General features: G+C 49.5%; 2 protein-coding genes across 3 annotated transcripts; both read right to left on the bottom strand.

Moving 5' to 3' along the window:
- Window positions 1-906: 906 nt before the first annotated feature.
- On the bottom strand, window positions 907-2,696 carry LOC146232999 (uncharacterized). 2 transcript variants are annotated; one of them, XM_084690759.1, is made up of 3 exons: window positions 2,648-2,696; window positions 1,698-1,838; window positions 907-1,124 (listed from the first exon to the last, which is right to left on the bottom strand). In XM_084690759.1, the coding sequence occupies exons 1-3, from the start codon at window positions 2,694-2,696 to the stop codon at window positions 907-909; spliced, it is 408 nt and encodes a 135-aa protein (XP_084546885.1). The 2 variants fall into 2 exon arrangements, with proteins under 2 accessions (XP_084546885.1, XP_084546886.1); XM_084690760.1 differs by having other exon boundaries at window positions 1,698-1,811.
- Window positions 2,697-3,770: 1,074 nt separating this feature from the next.
- Window positions 3,771-14,577, bottom strand: LOC146232998 (transforming acidic coiled-coil-containing protein 1-like). Its single transcript, XM_084690726.1, is given in 14 exon segments — window positions 3,771-4,720; window positions 5,021-5,141; window positions 5,250-5,356; window positions 5,457-5,617; window positions 6,029-6,072; window positions 6,226-6,302; window positions 6,414-6,548; window positions 6,981-7,033; window positions 8,202-8,286; window positions 8,393-8,447; window positions 9,721-9,985; window positions 9,988-10,185; window positions 11,746-11,837; window positions 14,003-14,577. Coding segments are annotated over 14 exon segments (1,563 nt in total). The 5' UTR covers window positions 14,104-14,577; the 3' UTR covers window positions 3,771-4,651.
- Between the last annotated feature and the right edge of the window lie 1,575 nt (window positions 14,578-16,152).

The raw sequence follows: 16,152 nt of genomic DNA, 5'->3' as shown, positions 1-16,152 counted from the left end.
TATTCAAACATAAGCATATGTGCAAAAAACATCTGCATGATAGCACGTGACATGCTAAAAGGTTAGCAAGTAATACTTTCTTTCTGGGATGTTTGGAGTCTCTTAACCAGTCAGATCTGGCTGGCGAGCATTCTTCTGTTGCTAAGGGAAGGATTCTCCAACTAGAGCAAGCTCAGCACTAACCCAGCCTCATGCACCCTGAAGTCTACTGAGACCACAGCAGGCTCACTCTGATAACATCAAACACGGTGGTGCGTACATGTCAGCTAGCAGTCAGCCAGACTCGCTGTGGGGCTGTGGAAATCAGCGGTCTGGCAGTGACTGGAGCCCAGCCAGGGACCGAGAGAAGGCTCACAAAGGATGGTGCACACCAGCCATGGACCGACCAGGATAACCTCTACACAGAACCCCCCGGACAAATCACGAATGACTGCATTAATGAGGAAAGAAATATGTATTCTCCCAGACTGGTTTTTCCTCCCACCCCTACCGCCCCCCCCCCCCCCCTCCCCCCTCCCACCACCCCTACTCACTCACATGTTGACCCCCACGTTGACCCCCTGCCTTCACGAGGCTTTTTACTCGAATTCCCCTTGAACCCCCGTACCCCAACCAAATGGACATGTACCTAAAAACCTGATCCTCACTTCACCACGTCACAAAGGGGTCGTTCGCCAAACCCTCTTACGAGTTTAGACACTGGATGGGAGGACTGTATGAACGGATGAATGGAGGGATAGATGGATGGAAGGATGAATGAACTGATGGGTGGATGGATGGATGGATGGACAGACGGATAAAGACACAGGAAGAATAGTTGGGTGGAGAAGTGAAACATTGACTTAATGAGGCATAAGAAGGGAGCAGAGAGGAGGGTTGGACAGACACGGTGGCGTAGGGGAGGAGCTACACCCTGTTGAGTGCCAGGCGCAGCACGAGAGCCCCCAGGAGCAGGGCGGGGCTGGAGCCCAGGGCCCCGGCGGCGTTGTGGTGCTCCCCATGGCTGTGGCTCTTGTGGGGCCCGTTGCAGTCCTCGCTGAAACAACACTCCATCTTGGATCCCGAGTTGGCGTTGTGGCCCTTCTCGCAGAACGCCTTGTAGGAACACGACTTCATCACCGTGTCTGAAACGCGAGAGGAGGAGGAGGAGGGAGGGAGGGGGTCAGAGACGCGGCTCATCTCCAGGGATCGGTTCTTTCTCCGGAGGCTTTGTGGGACTTTGAACATAAACTTTTGGGGTTTCCCCCCCCCCTCTCTCTGTTTCTCTCAGAAAGGCCTGTGGTCGCTAGAAGCTTCTTGGAGTTCATCCAGTTACCCAGAAGATGAGAGGAGGAGGGCTAAGCCCAAGCCATCACAAACATACTCACACACGCACTGGTTCTTAATTGGTCACAGAGAAACAAGTGAAACTGCTGAAAAACGAGTATTAAGAAATATCAATTTGTCATGTTTTGTTGTGGAAATCTCAAAGTCTGTTAGTCTTTTCAGTGATCTGCCATTACGACCCACTGTTCCAAGGCTGTAGCCTGACCTCTAGTGTCCGTAGAGAATACTACATGCCGTTGCCACGCAGTGAAAGGGAAAACATCAGATTAAATAAAATAACAGTAGAGCTGCTGGTATACTACATAACCGAGTTGATTAATTCATTATTAAGCCTAGAAGCTACATGTGTGTGTGTGTGTGTGTCTACTCACTGGGGCCTGTGATGGTTGAGCAGGCATCAGCATACTGGGGGCAGGAGGTGGAGCCTTGTTTGTTGCAGTCATCATCATTGGAAGCAACGCATGTGTGACACTTGAGGGCGTGGCCTTTGCAGACGGAACAAGAGAGAGCACCTAAGACGAGACTAAACAGAATGTTCTTCTTCTGCAACACACACACACACACACACACACACACACATACGCACACTTACACACACCCACCCCGGTTTGGGTTTGAAGTAGCAGACATTTAGATGTCTTCAGTAGGTTCAACCTGAAGGACCTCAGTTCCACAACAAAGCTGTCGAGTTCTCGGCCTGTTAGTTAGTTCTCTGCTCTGTGATACTTTTTTTGTTGTTGTACCACAACATGTTTCCCCTTGAAAAAAAGATCCCATTGACTTTTACTTTCACATTTAGTCCTTTAGGAATTCAAGTGTTCTATAGTAAGAATATAGATGAAGGGAGAGGAGAGGAAAGGGTGGAATAGAAGGAGAAGAGGTGTAGAGGATAGGGAGTCCGTAGTTCTAGGACTAATACAACATACACAAATCTAAAAAACAAATTAGAGAATGAAAGCCAGGCCGTTACAGACAAATACACAACATGTGTTCCTGTGAATTCAATCTAAGCACTCAGCATATTTAGCTTATGAAAGACAAAGAGCTGTAATCATCTTGCATCCTGCTGTTCCCGGAAAGGACCAAACCTTCCACAGCACAAGCCACCAGCCCTCCTGACCCAGCACTGAGACACAAGGACCCCCAAAACAAACCCAGCTGCACCCCCGGACTGGAAATCCTCCCACCTGGACCCCCTCCCGAAACACCTCACCCTCGAACCGCCAACTCCCATCCAAATGACAGACCCTCTGTCCCCCCCCCCCCCACCACAGTCATTACCCAGCCCAAACCCAACTTGTGCAGCCAAGGTGAGACTTACTGTGGCAAGCCAGGGTCACCAGCAGCAGAAAAGCCAGGACAGTCTTCATGGCGGTGAGAATCACTGGAGGCTTGGAGATCCGGCAGAGGAGTGGGAGCCCACGGGTCGACGAGACGGAGGGGAGAAGGGAGAGGAGGGGTGGAGGAGGAGGAGAGGGTCAGCCAGGAGAACAACTGAAGGTATTAAGGTCTTAGTTATAATCCCAATCATTGCTGCACAGCCAGCACACTTTGCTAATGGACTTAACCTGCTGCAAGCTTTAACAGGGCCATGGCCAGAGCCAGGGTCAGAGATACCCTTAGAGGTGCTGGGTTCCACATGGAGCGTCGGACGATGGTGGAGAATGGTTCAGATCTTTATGGGGGGGGGGGGGGAGACGATGACGAAAATGGACCAAGGGGGAGGGGGGTGCCTGTTTTACTTCAGAACGACCACATCTTCGTGCTAGCGTCCATCACAACACAGGACATCTCTGCCTCCGCCCCCAACCTCAAGGTCACGCACTCATGACACCACGTCCTATCTCCAGCTTAGCGAGTGGGTGTTTGCGTGGCTAGTGGGATAAAGCTGACAAACTCATTGACGCCAACAGGTCTGTCTCCCCTTGGGGTGTCGAGTTTGTCGTTCTCAGTCAAGTAGCTTAGTCAAGTAGCAGCGCCCTGTTGGCTGTGTGCAGCCAGTGAGCAAACACAGACACCGAACACAAACACGGCGACGCTTGCTCACGACTATTCATATTTATTCAGGCAAAAGGTACACACTCTGCAAATGTTAATAAACAAAACACAATGTCAACAGATCTGTAGTATGTGCTTGTTCTGAATTTGCAGTACAGATACAAATCATCTTTGTAGAAAAGGTCACAGAATGATAAACTATACATTTTCTAATATAAACATGATCATTGTTGCTGGAGCGAATAGGATGGTACGTGATATTGTCTGGAAGGATGAACAGGCATGGCATTAGTTCAGCTAGCTGAACTTTACAGTTGGCATGTCACAAGGTGGATTATCACAGACCAGCTTGTCTTAAACAAGAACTAAAAGGTATTTGTTTCAAATGGTAAAAGGAACAGCCTGTTTAAAGATCCAGAGAGAGCGAAACATTCTTCCAAATAACATTTCTTCAAAGACATCCACGCCCCCCAATTTATTTGTCTTAACTTCCAGTTGGGGATTATATTTCACAACACTGGTGAATGATGTTTACAACCGGCAAAGTTTAAAAGTCATGTGCAAATCTCAAAACGCTTACAGAAGCTATTTCTGGTTTCACAGGAAACCAGTTACATTGGAGGACGGAACACAGTTTATAACAACAGCACAAGGCCTCGCAGGTTAGTAAAAGCTATCCACAGTATTTCCTTGAGAAACTCCTCCCTCCTCTCAGCAACAAAGCATCCTGACCCTGACCTTGCCCACGCCACGCCCACCCCCACCAGTCTGGCCCCAGTTCATCCTCCCATCCACACATCCCAGTGCAGTAAATTGCTGTGATATTATGGCAGGTGTGGAGAAGGTTTTTGTACAGATAAAATCATTGTCAGTTACATTTATTTAAGGACTTGTATGCAAAGCCATGACAGCTACAGCCAAGGGGTGCTAGTATTGTGTTTATACTGTGGGAGGAGAAATTTGCAGGGGTTTTTCAATACAACAACTTTATTTACACTGAAGATATACAATATTTTACCAAGACAGATTTTTTGTTGTGTGCGAAGCTGCAATACGTTTCTGAAGTGAAGGAGAAGGAGGATCCACATGTAACATAGACCTTGTTTTAAATTAAATATTTAGTGCAATATCTGGTGCATGTGGACAAGGTACGCTTTATAAGATGTGTTCTTAGGGTGTACCAGTTAAGCAGCAACATCCTGAGGGTGGGCTCACAGCAGGGGTGCAGAGCTGCTCATTGGCTGGATGCATGCAGAGCGGAACGCTATAGGCTGTTGGCAAGGCTAGAAGGGTCCGGATTGGTTGATTGGGGAATTCATGGAATCCCTCAGTCTGATGTTCCCATCTTGGCGATGAGCTCGTCACAGATCTTAGTGAGCTCTTCGATCTCCTGGTTCTGTGGAGCGATGACAGGATGACAGTTGGGGACGGTTAGGAGATCCCTCTTCGGCATACAGCTTGAGGCCTTTGAGTTAGCATGTACTGTAGTGTCGGGATTAGCATGTTGTGTAGAATGCAGTATGTAACATTACACTTAGCATATAATAAGACTTTATTTATATAGCACATTTCATACAAGATGGAGTGTTAAGAGTTAACATTTAGACTGAAACACGCCGTAACGTTGTGTTAGTTAGCGGTGTATGCAGCATGCTGTGTGTAGGGTCAGTGAGTGATGTCGTTGTTGGTGTCTGACCTTCTGCTGCAGGGCTCTCTCCAGGGAGTCCACCTTCATCTGCTCCTTCCTCAGGCTGGCTGTCAGAGCCATGCTCTCTGAGCTCGCCTTCCCACGCACCTGGGCTATCTCCTCATTGGCCCTGACAGACAGGACGGAAGAAGGGTCAGCGTGAGAGAGTTTCCATCAACCGTCCTCAGCATTTTTTAGAGAGAAGAGAGAGTTTTTGTGTGGTTCCTACTGGTCTTACTTGTCTAGTTTCTCCTCGGCGTGGAGTTTGAGGGTCTGGTATCTCTGTTCCTCCTGCTTGACCCTGGCCAAGTACTCCTGCGCACACTTCTTCAGCACTTCCTCATTCTGTAAGGAGACAGCACAACAACACGACAACATTTGACCCTTTTTTTCTGTGTGCTTTCAATGTGACCCCTGATGCCCTTTGAGCCCTGACCCCGCACACCTTCTTGAAGCCCTCCAGGGTGCTCTTCATGTTCTCGTAGCGGCGGAACATGTCGGACAAAGAGCGCTCTACAGAGTTCAGGTCCCCCAGAGCCGAGTCCTTCTCCATGATCACACTCTGAAGGGACTTCTGGTGGCTCATGCTGTTACGCTGCTCGTCCTCTGAAAGAGAGAGAGAGACAGAGAAAGAGACAAAGAGAGAGAAAGAGAGAGAGAGAGAGACAAAGAGAGAGAAAGACAGAGAGAGAGACAAAGAGAGAGAAAGAGAGAGAGAAAGAGAGAGAGAAAGAGAGAGAGAGACAGAGAGACAGAGACAAAGAGAGAGACAAAGAGAGAGACAAAGAGACAGAGAAAGAGAGAGACAGAGAGAGAGAGAGACAAAGAGAGAGACAAAGGGAGAGAGAGACAAAGAGAGAGACAAAGGGAGAGAGAGGTAGTGTGGAAGAGTGAGAAAGGGGGTGAGGGAGACGGAGAAAAAGACAAAATGACAAGAGAGAGTTAGAGTTATCATCTGCAGGATGTCTGAAAAATCCAGGGGGAAACCTACCCACTGTGAGAAACATCAGCACTCACCAATCATCTGAGCGATGGTCTTCTCATACTCTGCCACGATCTTCCTGTAGGAAGAGGAGGACGACCGGAGATCAGCTCAGACCATCCAGCAACAGACACATCGTTCATTTTATTTGTTGAAAAAAATCTAGCGGTCTGAAACATCGACCACGTGTGTTTGGGAGAACAGAACGTTGTTCTAGAACATTCCCAGGTACCTCATTTCGTGGACTTCCTGCCTGCTCTCCTCATGCTTCCTCTTCCAGTCGCTGGCCTCGACCTCCTTAGTGATGATCTGAGAAGACACGTCTGTAATGGACAGAGCTCTTTGTGTCTGTGTGTGTGTGTGTGTGTCTGTGTGTGTGTGTGTGTTTGTGTGTCTGAGAGTGTGAGTTTGTTTCAGTACCTCCTCTCTGATGAGGGTGAGAACGGCTGTTTTCTCAGCCTCGCTGATGCAGATGGAGTCTAAGACCTGACTTCCTGTCTTTGGCGTGTCATTTCCTGACAGACTGGCATTCTTCAGTTTACAGGGTTCCTCATACTGATCAGGGTGGGGTGAGTGAGAGAACAGCAGAGAAAACAAGACATCACATTAGTACATCACTCGAACGCAATCCAACATTGAGCTTCGAGGGAGTAATGCTTTTTTTTCCCTTTTCTTTACATCCCTCTTTCAAACCCCCTCCCCCTTTATTAATCTCTCTCTTTGCTCATGCTGTTAACATCCCTCCTATGCCCCCTCCCCCAGCCGTCCCTTCCTGCCCTTCCTGGGATTATAAACATTGCTAGTCATGATCTAATCTCCCGGATTATAACCCTAATCCCTTTGTCACCTAAGGAAATGCCCCACTGGCATATTACACCACACACACTGACCACTTATCAGTGGCACGGACAAGCAAACTACATCTCTCAAAAAGGGCAGAGGTTATTTATCGCCATCTAGAGGCGAAGTGAGAGATTTCATACTCACCATGGAACAACATTCTGCCTCTTCTGCTTTGGGAGACACACAACTCTCTGGATCTGGAAGAGAAATTGACAGTAAAACACAAAATATTCACTATTACTATATTGTTACTGGAAATATATCTAAATTCCTAGATGACATGAGTGTTCCAGTTGCATGTTTAAGGCATATGCATAGCTCAGGGGTAGAGCAATTGACTACAAGAGGTCAGAGGTTCTAATTACCCCCGGTCATTGCTTTGGATAGCTAAATTAATACATTACATTATTATTACTGAACATTATTATTATTGAACAGTTAGTTCTCGACTGTTTACAACGTCTGAGACAAATGGCCACCAGGGGGCAGTGTGTGTATATAATCTGCACATGTCGTGATGCTATTCCTAACCCCAACGTGAACCCTCTTCCCAACCTCAGCTCTGAGGTCTAAAAGGGAGAGGTCAGATGAGAGGAGTGGAGCTACAGCTGTTTCTCCTGCTGACTGACGGTATCATAGATCAGCAGTAGTAATGTCTGTTTCTCCTGCTGACTGACGGCATCATAGATCAGCAATAGTAATGTCTGTCCGCTCTCATCAATATACCCTGCTCAGACAACCACACCAACACAGCACGGGCTCCCCACAGCCCTGGTCCTGATCTGGGTCCTGCCAGCACACAGCCAAGCTGCCTCGCCTCCCCTCCCCTGTGTCTGCCTCACCACGGTTAGAGTCACACCGAGCCCCGACTCTGGGCGGAGTAGTGGATCATTGATCCCTGTGTTTGTGTTCATGCAGGCGTGTGCAAAAAAACAAAGATGACCTTTTTTTTCTCCCAGTTTGACACTGATGGAGGATGGCTGATTGATTAGCCTCGGGGAAAAGTACAGTTGAACAATTAGCTACTGTATCTGAGCCAGACACACTGTCCCTCTCTGAGGACAGGCCTTCCCTGCGTACCAGGCTGAAGGCAAGGACCGGATTTAAACTGCACGTGAATTCAACTCAATATGCCCAGAGCACAGAGAGAGTAATTACTGGATAGAGAAAGTGTGGGGTACCCAGAGAGTATTTCAAAATGACCTAGGGAGTGTATGTGAAGTATATAGAGTAAATCCATGGATCACGTATGTATAAAGTACACAGTATAGAGAAGGTACACAGACAGTGCCCGAAGAGTATTTCGAAAGTACCCAGAAAATACTCTGAGAAGATTCAGAAAGTACAGAGAGTAAATAGTCTTACTGCTCTGGTCTTTGTCTGCTCTGACACCAACACTGCTTGCCAGCTTCTCTTCATCTGTGGCATGGCCCTCACGATGATCCCCCTCCTACACACACACACACACACACACACACACACAGAAAACAGTCTTCCAGGGTCTCCGAGTCAAAGAGTAATTCTCTGCTGCACTAAGAAACGGTGTGATCTCTTACCTTTCCACTGACATCCTGCTGCAATGCCGGGTTCCTGTTCACTTTACAGGAGTTCCTGTTGACGAGGAAGAGGAAGGTCAACAACCACAACAGCAACAACAACACCCAGCTCATAGCTGATCAGTTGTGTGTGTGTGTGTGTGTGCGTGTGTGTTGGCAGTATTCCATAGGGACCAGAACAGCCCAGTGCAGAGTGAGTGAAAGAGGAAGACAGTGTGAATGCGACGGAAAGGGACTGGTCGCACCTCATTGCGTTGCCGAGTGCGGCTATGAGCTCTGAGACTCGGACAAATGGCAGAGTTACAGCAGAAAGGAGATTAAGGAAACACATTGTTGCTGTTACCCAATCCTATAAAAAGAGGCTGATTGAGAATTAACTGGTATTAATGCGTGCTGGTGGGGTATGCTGTGGGCTCAGCTGCAGGGTCGAGAAGGTGGGAGGGGCTCCTGGTACAAAGCCAGGGTGGGTCTAGCTGGCACAGGTGTAACCTGTTGGCTAATTACCCTTGTCTCTCTGTCATGCAGTGGTGTGCTGGAAGTGGGCGGGATAAACACAGACACACTGGAGTCAGAGGATGGGGCTATAGTTCTCTGGGATAATGTTATGATGTTTGTGTTATGTTGGAGACTGGACTGTATGCTCACTGAGAATACTGGGCAGGGAAGATAGAAAAATGGGATTCATGTGGAAGTGTGTGTCTGTGGCAAATTAAAAAACGACATGAAGTAAAAATATATTTTCTATCTCTCCTTTCAGCTTTCTCTTCCCTTCCTCCCTGATGAGGTCAGAAGGAAGGATATCGGGGTCAGGTTGAGGATGATGTAACAGGTTTTGGGACTGACTATCAAACCCTGCTGAGACACATGGAACTGGTGGGGGGAGGGGACATCAGCCAGGGAGGAAACACACAGGCGCTTGCACACGAACACACACACACACACACACACACACACACACGTATAGCTCTACTGTACTTACAACAGCACACAGAGGAAACGGACTTGCTCAGCAGTCCTGAAGGCACACAGGGGAGAGGAAGAGGAGGGAGAGGAGGAGGGAGGAGGGGGGGGACACAGCAGGACAGGGTTGATTGAGGGAGGAGGAAGAGACAAGGTCACACTGTGTGTGGAGTGCGAGCTGAGGTGAGCAGGTGCAGGCCGGGGGAGAGGGAGGGGGGAGGGGGTTAGTGTGTGAGTGGAAACAAGGGTTTGACAGGATGCTCTCAGAGCAATCACAGTTCCGACTCAATGCAAAACCAAAATTCAAATGTTTCTCGGCGTGTGTGTGTGTGTGCCTGTGTATGACTGGATCTCTGTGCGGTACTCACGTGATGATGCTGCTGCCGCTCCTATGAGGTGATTGGTTCACCAAGTCGTTGGGTTGAGACGGAGTCTCTGCGCTGGACGTCGAGGAATCGGTGGTCAGGTTGCCGTTGAGGAGGTCGGGGTCGATGGCGAGGTCGTGGTTCGGCTTGGGGTCAGGGTTGGGGTCAGGGGTCACGGGGGCCTGGTCGTCCACCTCCGAAGGGTCCGGTCTGGTCAGGGAGGAAGAGACAGGCAGCGAGGGGGGGCGAGGCGCTTGCGGCTGGGGGGGGAGGGCAGCGAGAGCCCCTCCATGGGATTGACTCTGGAGCTCAAGGTCAGGTTGAGGTTCTGGTCCCGTCCAAATCTGTTCTGACAAGAGGCGGGGCTGTTGAGGTTGTTGAGGGCGTCGACCTCCTGGCTGGAGGCAGGGCAGGCATCCTGATTGGAGTTCTTGTCCAGGAAGGGGACGGGCCTCTGCTGTCCGTCACCTGCAGAAAGAAGAGAAGTAAACAACTCATTCTAGCCTTGAACCTCACTCTCTCTCCCTCTTCCTGTCTCTCTCTCTCTTCTTCTCTTTCTCTCTCTCCCCCCTCTCTTTCTCCATCTTTCGTTCCTTCCCTGTTCAAAGCTGAAGACATGTTAAACGTAGGCATAGGAACTCCACAACACCCTCTCCTTGAATAACACTTCCCGTTGGAACCCTTACAATGGTCTCTGACTTCCTGTTAGAACACTTAGAATAGTCTCTTACATCCTGTGTCCCCTTACAGCAGATGGAACTCACAATGGCAGTGGAGAGCTAGCAGCTTGTTCTGGACTGCTGAGTCACACAGCTCTGACACACAGAGCTCACTGTTGTACACACCCAGGAGCACAAAATAACAGAACTGCACAGGCCACCCCCCTCTCTCTCTCTCTCTCTCTCTCTCTCTCTCTCTCTCTCTCTCTCTCTCTCTCTCTCCATTTCTTTCTCTCACCTTTTCTCTTTCCTTCTCCCTTTCTCTCTTGTACTCTCTCTTTTTTTTCTTTTTTCCTTTCTCTCTATCACTCTTTCTCTTCCTCTTTTTCTCACTCTCTCTTTAGCTTCACTACTCTGTGTATACACACACACACACACACACACATCCCTCGGGGGGAGTGGGAATACAGCTGAAGGAACTGCGCCCTGTCCTTCTGACCACACACTCCACCCTGTCTCCAGGCAACCAGAAAACACCAGCCTCAATTACAGTTTAAACACCTAACTGAAGAGGGGAGGGGGACAGACCAAGAGCGATAGACAGAGAGAGAAAGACAGAGAGAGAGAGAGACAGCGAGAGAGAGAGACAGAGAGAGAGAGAGAGAGACAGCGAGAGAGAGAGAGAGAGAGAGAGAGAGAGAGAGAGAGAGAGAGAGAGAGAGAGAGAGAGAGAGAGAGAGAGAGACCAAGAAGGGGATGAGAGGGAATGGGAAAGAGAGAGAAAGAAATGGGGGTGGGCAAAAGAGAGAAAAAAGTGGAGAGAGAAAAAAAAGGATAGAGAGAAGGCTACTAGGACCTTAATCTGAACCTCAGTCAGTAGTCAACACAAATGCAACATGTGGTTGGTGGTTACATACAGCCTGTCCTGAGGTACAGTCTAACTATAGACTACTTTGTTATGATTCCATCTCTCTGATGATGTTTTATTTATCACATTAACCCAGATCCAGGCATGTGACTGCATGTAATGGGAATTACATTGTGATGAAAAAGAGGGCTGTCTAGGCTAGAGACAAAGCAGATTTAATCAACTGAAACATCAAGTGGTTTTAATCTAAATCCACCCTTTCCTGGCTTTGTTATGCTTTTATTGGTTGGGTGTCTTATGAAAGGTTAAAACGTCTTTCTGTTCCAGTTCTGGATTGGCTCCGTAACATCCGCCATTCGAGTGGCGAGGGCTCTCGCTCTGCGCTCGCCAGTTGCCATGGCAACTCGACGGCGGAGGCTTCATGTCAAGTTGGAAATCAGGATCATGAGGATGAGGGGGAGTGGGGTGGGGTGGTAGGGCAGGAGGGGGGGGTGCACTCACCTGCATGGGCAGAGTTGTCAAGCTGCAACAGGTCATTCAGAATCCCTGGAGATTCTGCTTCAGGGGTCTCAAAGTTCCCTTCAGAGTCAGAACTAGAGAGAGAGAGAGGGAGATAGAGATAGAGAGAGAGAGAGGGAGAGAGAGAAAGAGAGAGAGAGAGAGAGAGAGAGAGGATGTTGATCATAACAAAAAACTAAGAAAAGGAAGTGACAATATCAGGTAGTGATGTCATGTCCTTCTGAGCTAGCAAGGCCACCTGATGCTTGTTTTGAAGAGGTTTTAAGATGCACAGAGGCATCCGATGTAATATGTGTCAGTAAAATCAACAAAACCTTCTGTCAAATCTCTTGTTGTTTTAGATGTGTGCAGATGGAGTCATCCAGTGTTAGCCAGGCTAACAGCTGGTGACTGTATACAAACAGTACTTTTCTAGATAGCAGCTCAACTTCCCAAAGGGTTTGGAATGACAATAGAGCTAAAAGAAGATTGCGCTAATGTCACGGATGGGTTGATAGGAAGTGCCCTTGAGGTAAAAAAGGAAGTAGAGATGGAGGAGGGCGAGGATACAGGAAGTGATGTCGTTGGCTTTAGTCCGAGTCCCGCGTGGCCACCTGCATCCCTGGCTCATCATGAAGGATGCAGTGTGTCTCAGCTACTCTCTCTCTCTCTCTCTCTCTCTCTCTCTCTCTCTCTCTCTCTCTGCCTCTCTCTCTCTCTGCCTCTCTCTCTCTCTCTCTCTCTCTCTCTCTCTCTCTGCCTCTCTCTCTCTCTCTCTCTCTCTCTGCCTCTCTCTGCCTCTCTCTCTCTCTCTCTCTCTGCCTCTCTCTCTGCCTCTCTCTCTCTCTCTCTCTCTCTCTCTCTCTCTCTCTCTCTCTCTGCCTCTCTCTCTCTCTCTCTCTCTCTCTCTCTCTCTCTCTCTCTCTCTGTCTCTCTCTCTCTGCCTCTCTCTGCCTCTCTCTCTCTCTCTCTCTCTGCCTCTCTCTCTGCCTCTCTCTCTCTCTCTCTCTCTCTCTCTCTCTCTCTCTCTGCCTCTCTCTCTCTCTCTCTCTCTCTCTCTCTCTCTCTCTCTCTGTCTCTCTCTCTCTGCCTCTCTCTCTCTCTCTCTCTCTGCCTCTCTCTCTCTCTCACTCTCTCTCTCTGTCTCTCTCTCTCTCCCTGTCTGTCTGTGTCTCTTTTCTCTCTAACAACACACACAGGAGTCTTTACGTCTGCTGTATCAGCTGCCCAGACGCTCAGCCCAGATTTATTTCCAAACTGTGCTCCAACAGGAGGGAGGGAGAAGAGGAGAGAAAGGATGTGTGTGTGTCTACGTGTGTGTGTGTCTACGTGTGTGTGTGCTACCCTGCATGTGCTACCCTTTCCCAGGCACTGAACTGCACATCAAAACGTCCACACACTAATGAAAAACAGCTCAAAGGAACAAAGCCTACAGACTCCCGAAATACAAGCAGCCCTCTCTGTCTCTCTGACGCACACTCTCTCTCTCTCTGACACTCTCTCTCTCTCTTCTCTCTCTCTCTCTCTCTCTCTCTCTCTCTCTCTCTCTCTCTCTCTCTTTCTCTCTCTCTTTGTCTTTCTGACACACACACTCACTGTCTCTCACCCTCTCACCCTCTCTCTCTCTCTCTCTCTCTCTCTCTCTCTCTCTCTCTCTCTCTCTCTCTCTCTCTCTCTCACACACACACACACCTTCTCAACTGGACCATGGAGATAATCCTCACACAGACCCACTGCAGGCCTCTACACTGTGATTTTGGACGGTTACTTAGAAACTAAAGACTGGTGGAAAAATTCCCCAAACCTTTAGAAAAGTCTGCCTCCCTTCCCCCCATCCTGCTGCAACCGTCCCCCAACCGCCACCGAACCCAACTCCTCCCACACACACACACACACACACACACACACACACACACACACACACACACACACACACACCACATGCTCTCCACTGTGTTTGTCCTCCTATAAGGATATAAGGCTGAACAAACACAGGTCTGACCATGGACAGAATGCCAGCGTGTGTTTTGACTAAGACTCTGCTGTGACACATTCAGCCGTCAGACCCAGAGCAGCAGAATGATATCACCAACCTGACACACACACACACACAAACACACACACACTGCTTTTCACGCATGTGTGCACACACGTGTCAAAAATCACTTGATTTCTCGTTTGTTTGTCTTTTCACCCCCAGTGTATCCACCATCGTGGCGTCCACAGACTCCTCACACACACACACCTGTAGCCTACTTACTTGTCCTCATCCTTGGTCCTGGGTTCCCCCTCCTCCTCCACCCCCCCCGTCACGGCGGACCAGGTCCACTTGGCCCACTGGACCGGCGAAAGCCACGACATCCCTGCAGAACCACCCCTTTACCCCGGTTCTGATCCACTCCTCTGGCTCAGCGTAGAACCCGATTGTGGGATCTGTTTGATTTCCCTCTGGTTCTTGCGAGGTTCTAACGGTCTGTCGGTGTCGACGGCCCCCCGAGATCTCCAAAGAGTCCAAACGCAGAGTGTAAACAACCAGCGACAGCAGGAGGAGACTGACACAGCAAACAATGTTTATCTCTCCCTGACGCTCCCTTTCCCCACCCTCCTTCTGCCTCTCTCTCTCTCTTCCTCTTTCTCTAGAGAAGTTGATGTTGTGATGACATCCCCTGCTGTCTCCGCTCTGATCACTTCCTCCTCCGATTCAGCCCGCTCTTCTGCATTGCTGGCTCCGCTGTGCGAGTGGGACTGGAAGCGAGGCTGCGAAGCTGCTCCTGTTATCCTCCTCCGCAACACTGACTCACAGATTACAGATCACTGAAGCATCAGCAGTCACACTCTCTCTCTCTCTCTCTCTCTCTCTCTCTCTCTCTCTCTCTCTCTCTCTCTCATGCTCCCTTCTCTCGCCCCTGCCCTCGTGTGTGTGCGTGTGTGTGCCAGAACGCAGATCAGCTGGCTAGCAGACAGCTCCCTCCCACAACACCCCCCCTTCCCTCTCTCTCTCTCTCTCTCTCTCTCTCTCTCTCTCTCTCTCTCTCTCTCTCTCTCTCCCTCTGTCCCTCCCTCATTTACTCAGGCCCCAGAGTTTGCCTAACCCCCCTCTTCTTTCAGGGACAGTCAACTGTGAGACAGCAGAGCGAGAGGGGGAGGAGGAGGGGGAGGAGGAGGGGGGGGGGGATTTTGGTCGTTCAAGTTTCCTGTTTCAAGGAGAGTCTGGTAACTTTGTTTGGTCAGACAGAGCAAGATCCCTTGTGTCTCCTGAAGACAAGAGAGAGAGAGAGAGAGAGAGACAGATAGAGAGAGAGAGAGAGAGAGAGAGAGAGAGAGAGAGAGAGGGGGGGGGGGGGACAGGGGTACGGGAGGCACCCCTCTGGTTTCAGACGATGCTCTTTGCCCAGGGTCCAGGATGAGAGGTGTTCAGGAATGTGTGGGGGGCTGTGTGGGCGGAGGGTCTTAACTGCCCTCTAGGTATGGAGTCTAGGAACTGGCTTGACCAGAACCACTGTACCTGATCAACAAGCTTCCCAGCTACACACACACAAACTAACATTCAGATCTCAGTGGACCAAGTGGACAGGAGATTTGAGATTGGGTTTGAGCATCTGAGCCAAGTGGACAGTAACAAAAGCCCTACTGTAATGTTCCATTCATCTTGGCTCATCCACTCCCTTCACTTCCCTGTCATGCCATGACAGTCCACTGGCCCTGAATGTGATAACATTGGAACAATCAACTAAGTACAAGGTTTCTTTGTAACACTGCAACTGTGTGTTGCCTGTGGACACACACACACACACACAGACCTAGTGCAAGACTGTTCATGGATGGCTTACATAACACGAGCACTTGACACATTGCGTCTCCAACCCACGCATGGCACACGCACAACTGAACACACAGACCCCATCATCTCCCAGCTCTAATCAAACCACGCACCCTCCCACACACGCGGGAAAAGATAAATTAAAAACACACACACATACACACACACACTTTATCTAGGCCAAAGGAGCTGTGTTGTATGAACAACATGAACCATGACTAATGTAATGATGAGAGCACAGCTCTCCTCCTCTGTGGAGGCCGGGGAGGATTGAGGGAGCAGGAGAAGGAAGCAGAGAGCGGGGAACAGGCCGTGCTGTGCCTCTCCCTTTGTTCCCTGCCTCTACCCTGACCCTCTGTTTACTCAGCTCACACGTGATAGACGAGGAAGAACCACAGAGAGAGGGCAAGAGAGGGGCGAGGCAGATAGAGAGGTGAGGCAGAGAGAGAGAGAGAGAGAGAGAGAGAGAGAGAGAGAGAGACAGAGAGTGAGAGAAGGAGAGAGAGGAAGGGAGAGAGAGAGACCTATCTGACGCATTTTAAGTTGCCCAAATGAAGGTTCCCACACCAGTAAGCAGGATACCATCACAT

The sequence above is a fragment of the Hypomesus nipponensis genome, chromosome 24 (genome assembly GCF_054491055.1).
Source record: "Hypomesus nipponensis isolate SF chromosome 24, ASM5449105v1, whole genome shotgun sequence".
Lineage (NCBI taxonomy): Eukaryota > Metazoa > Chordata > Actinopteri > Osmeriformes > Osmeridae > Hypomesus > Hypomesus nipponensis.
This window is presented reverse-complemented; position numbering and strand designations above follow the sequence as displayed.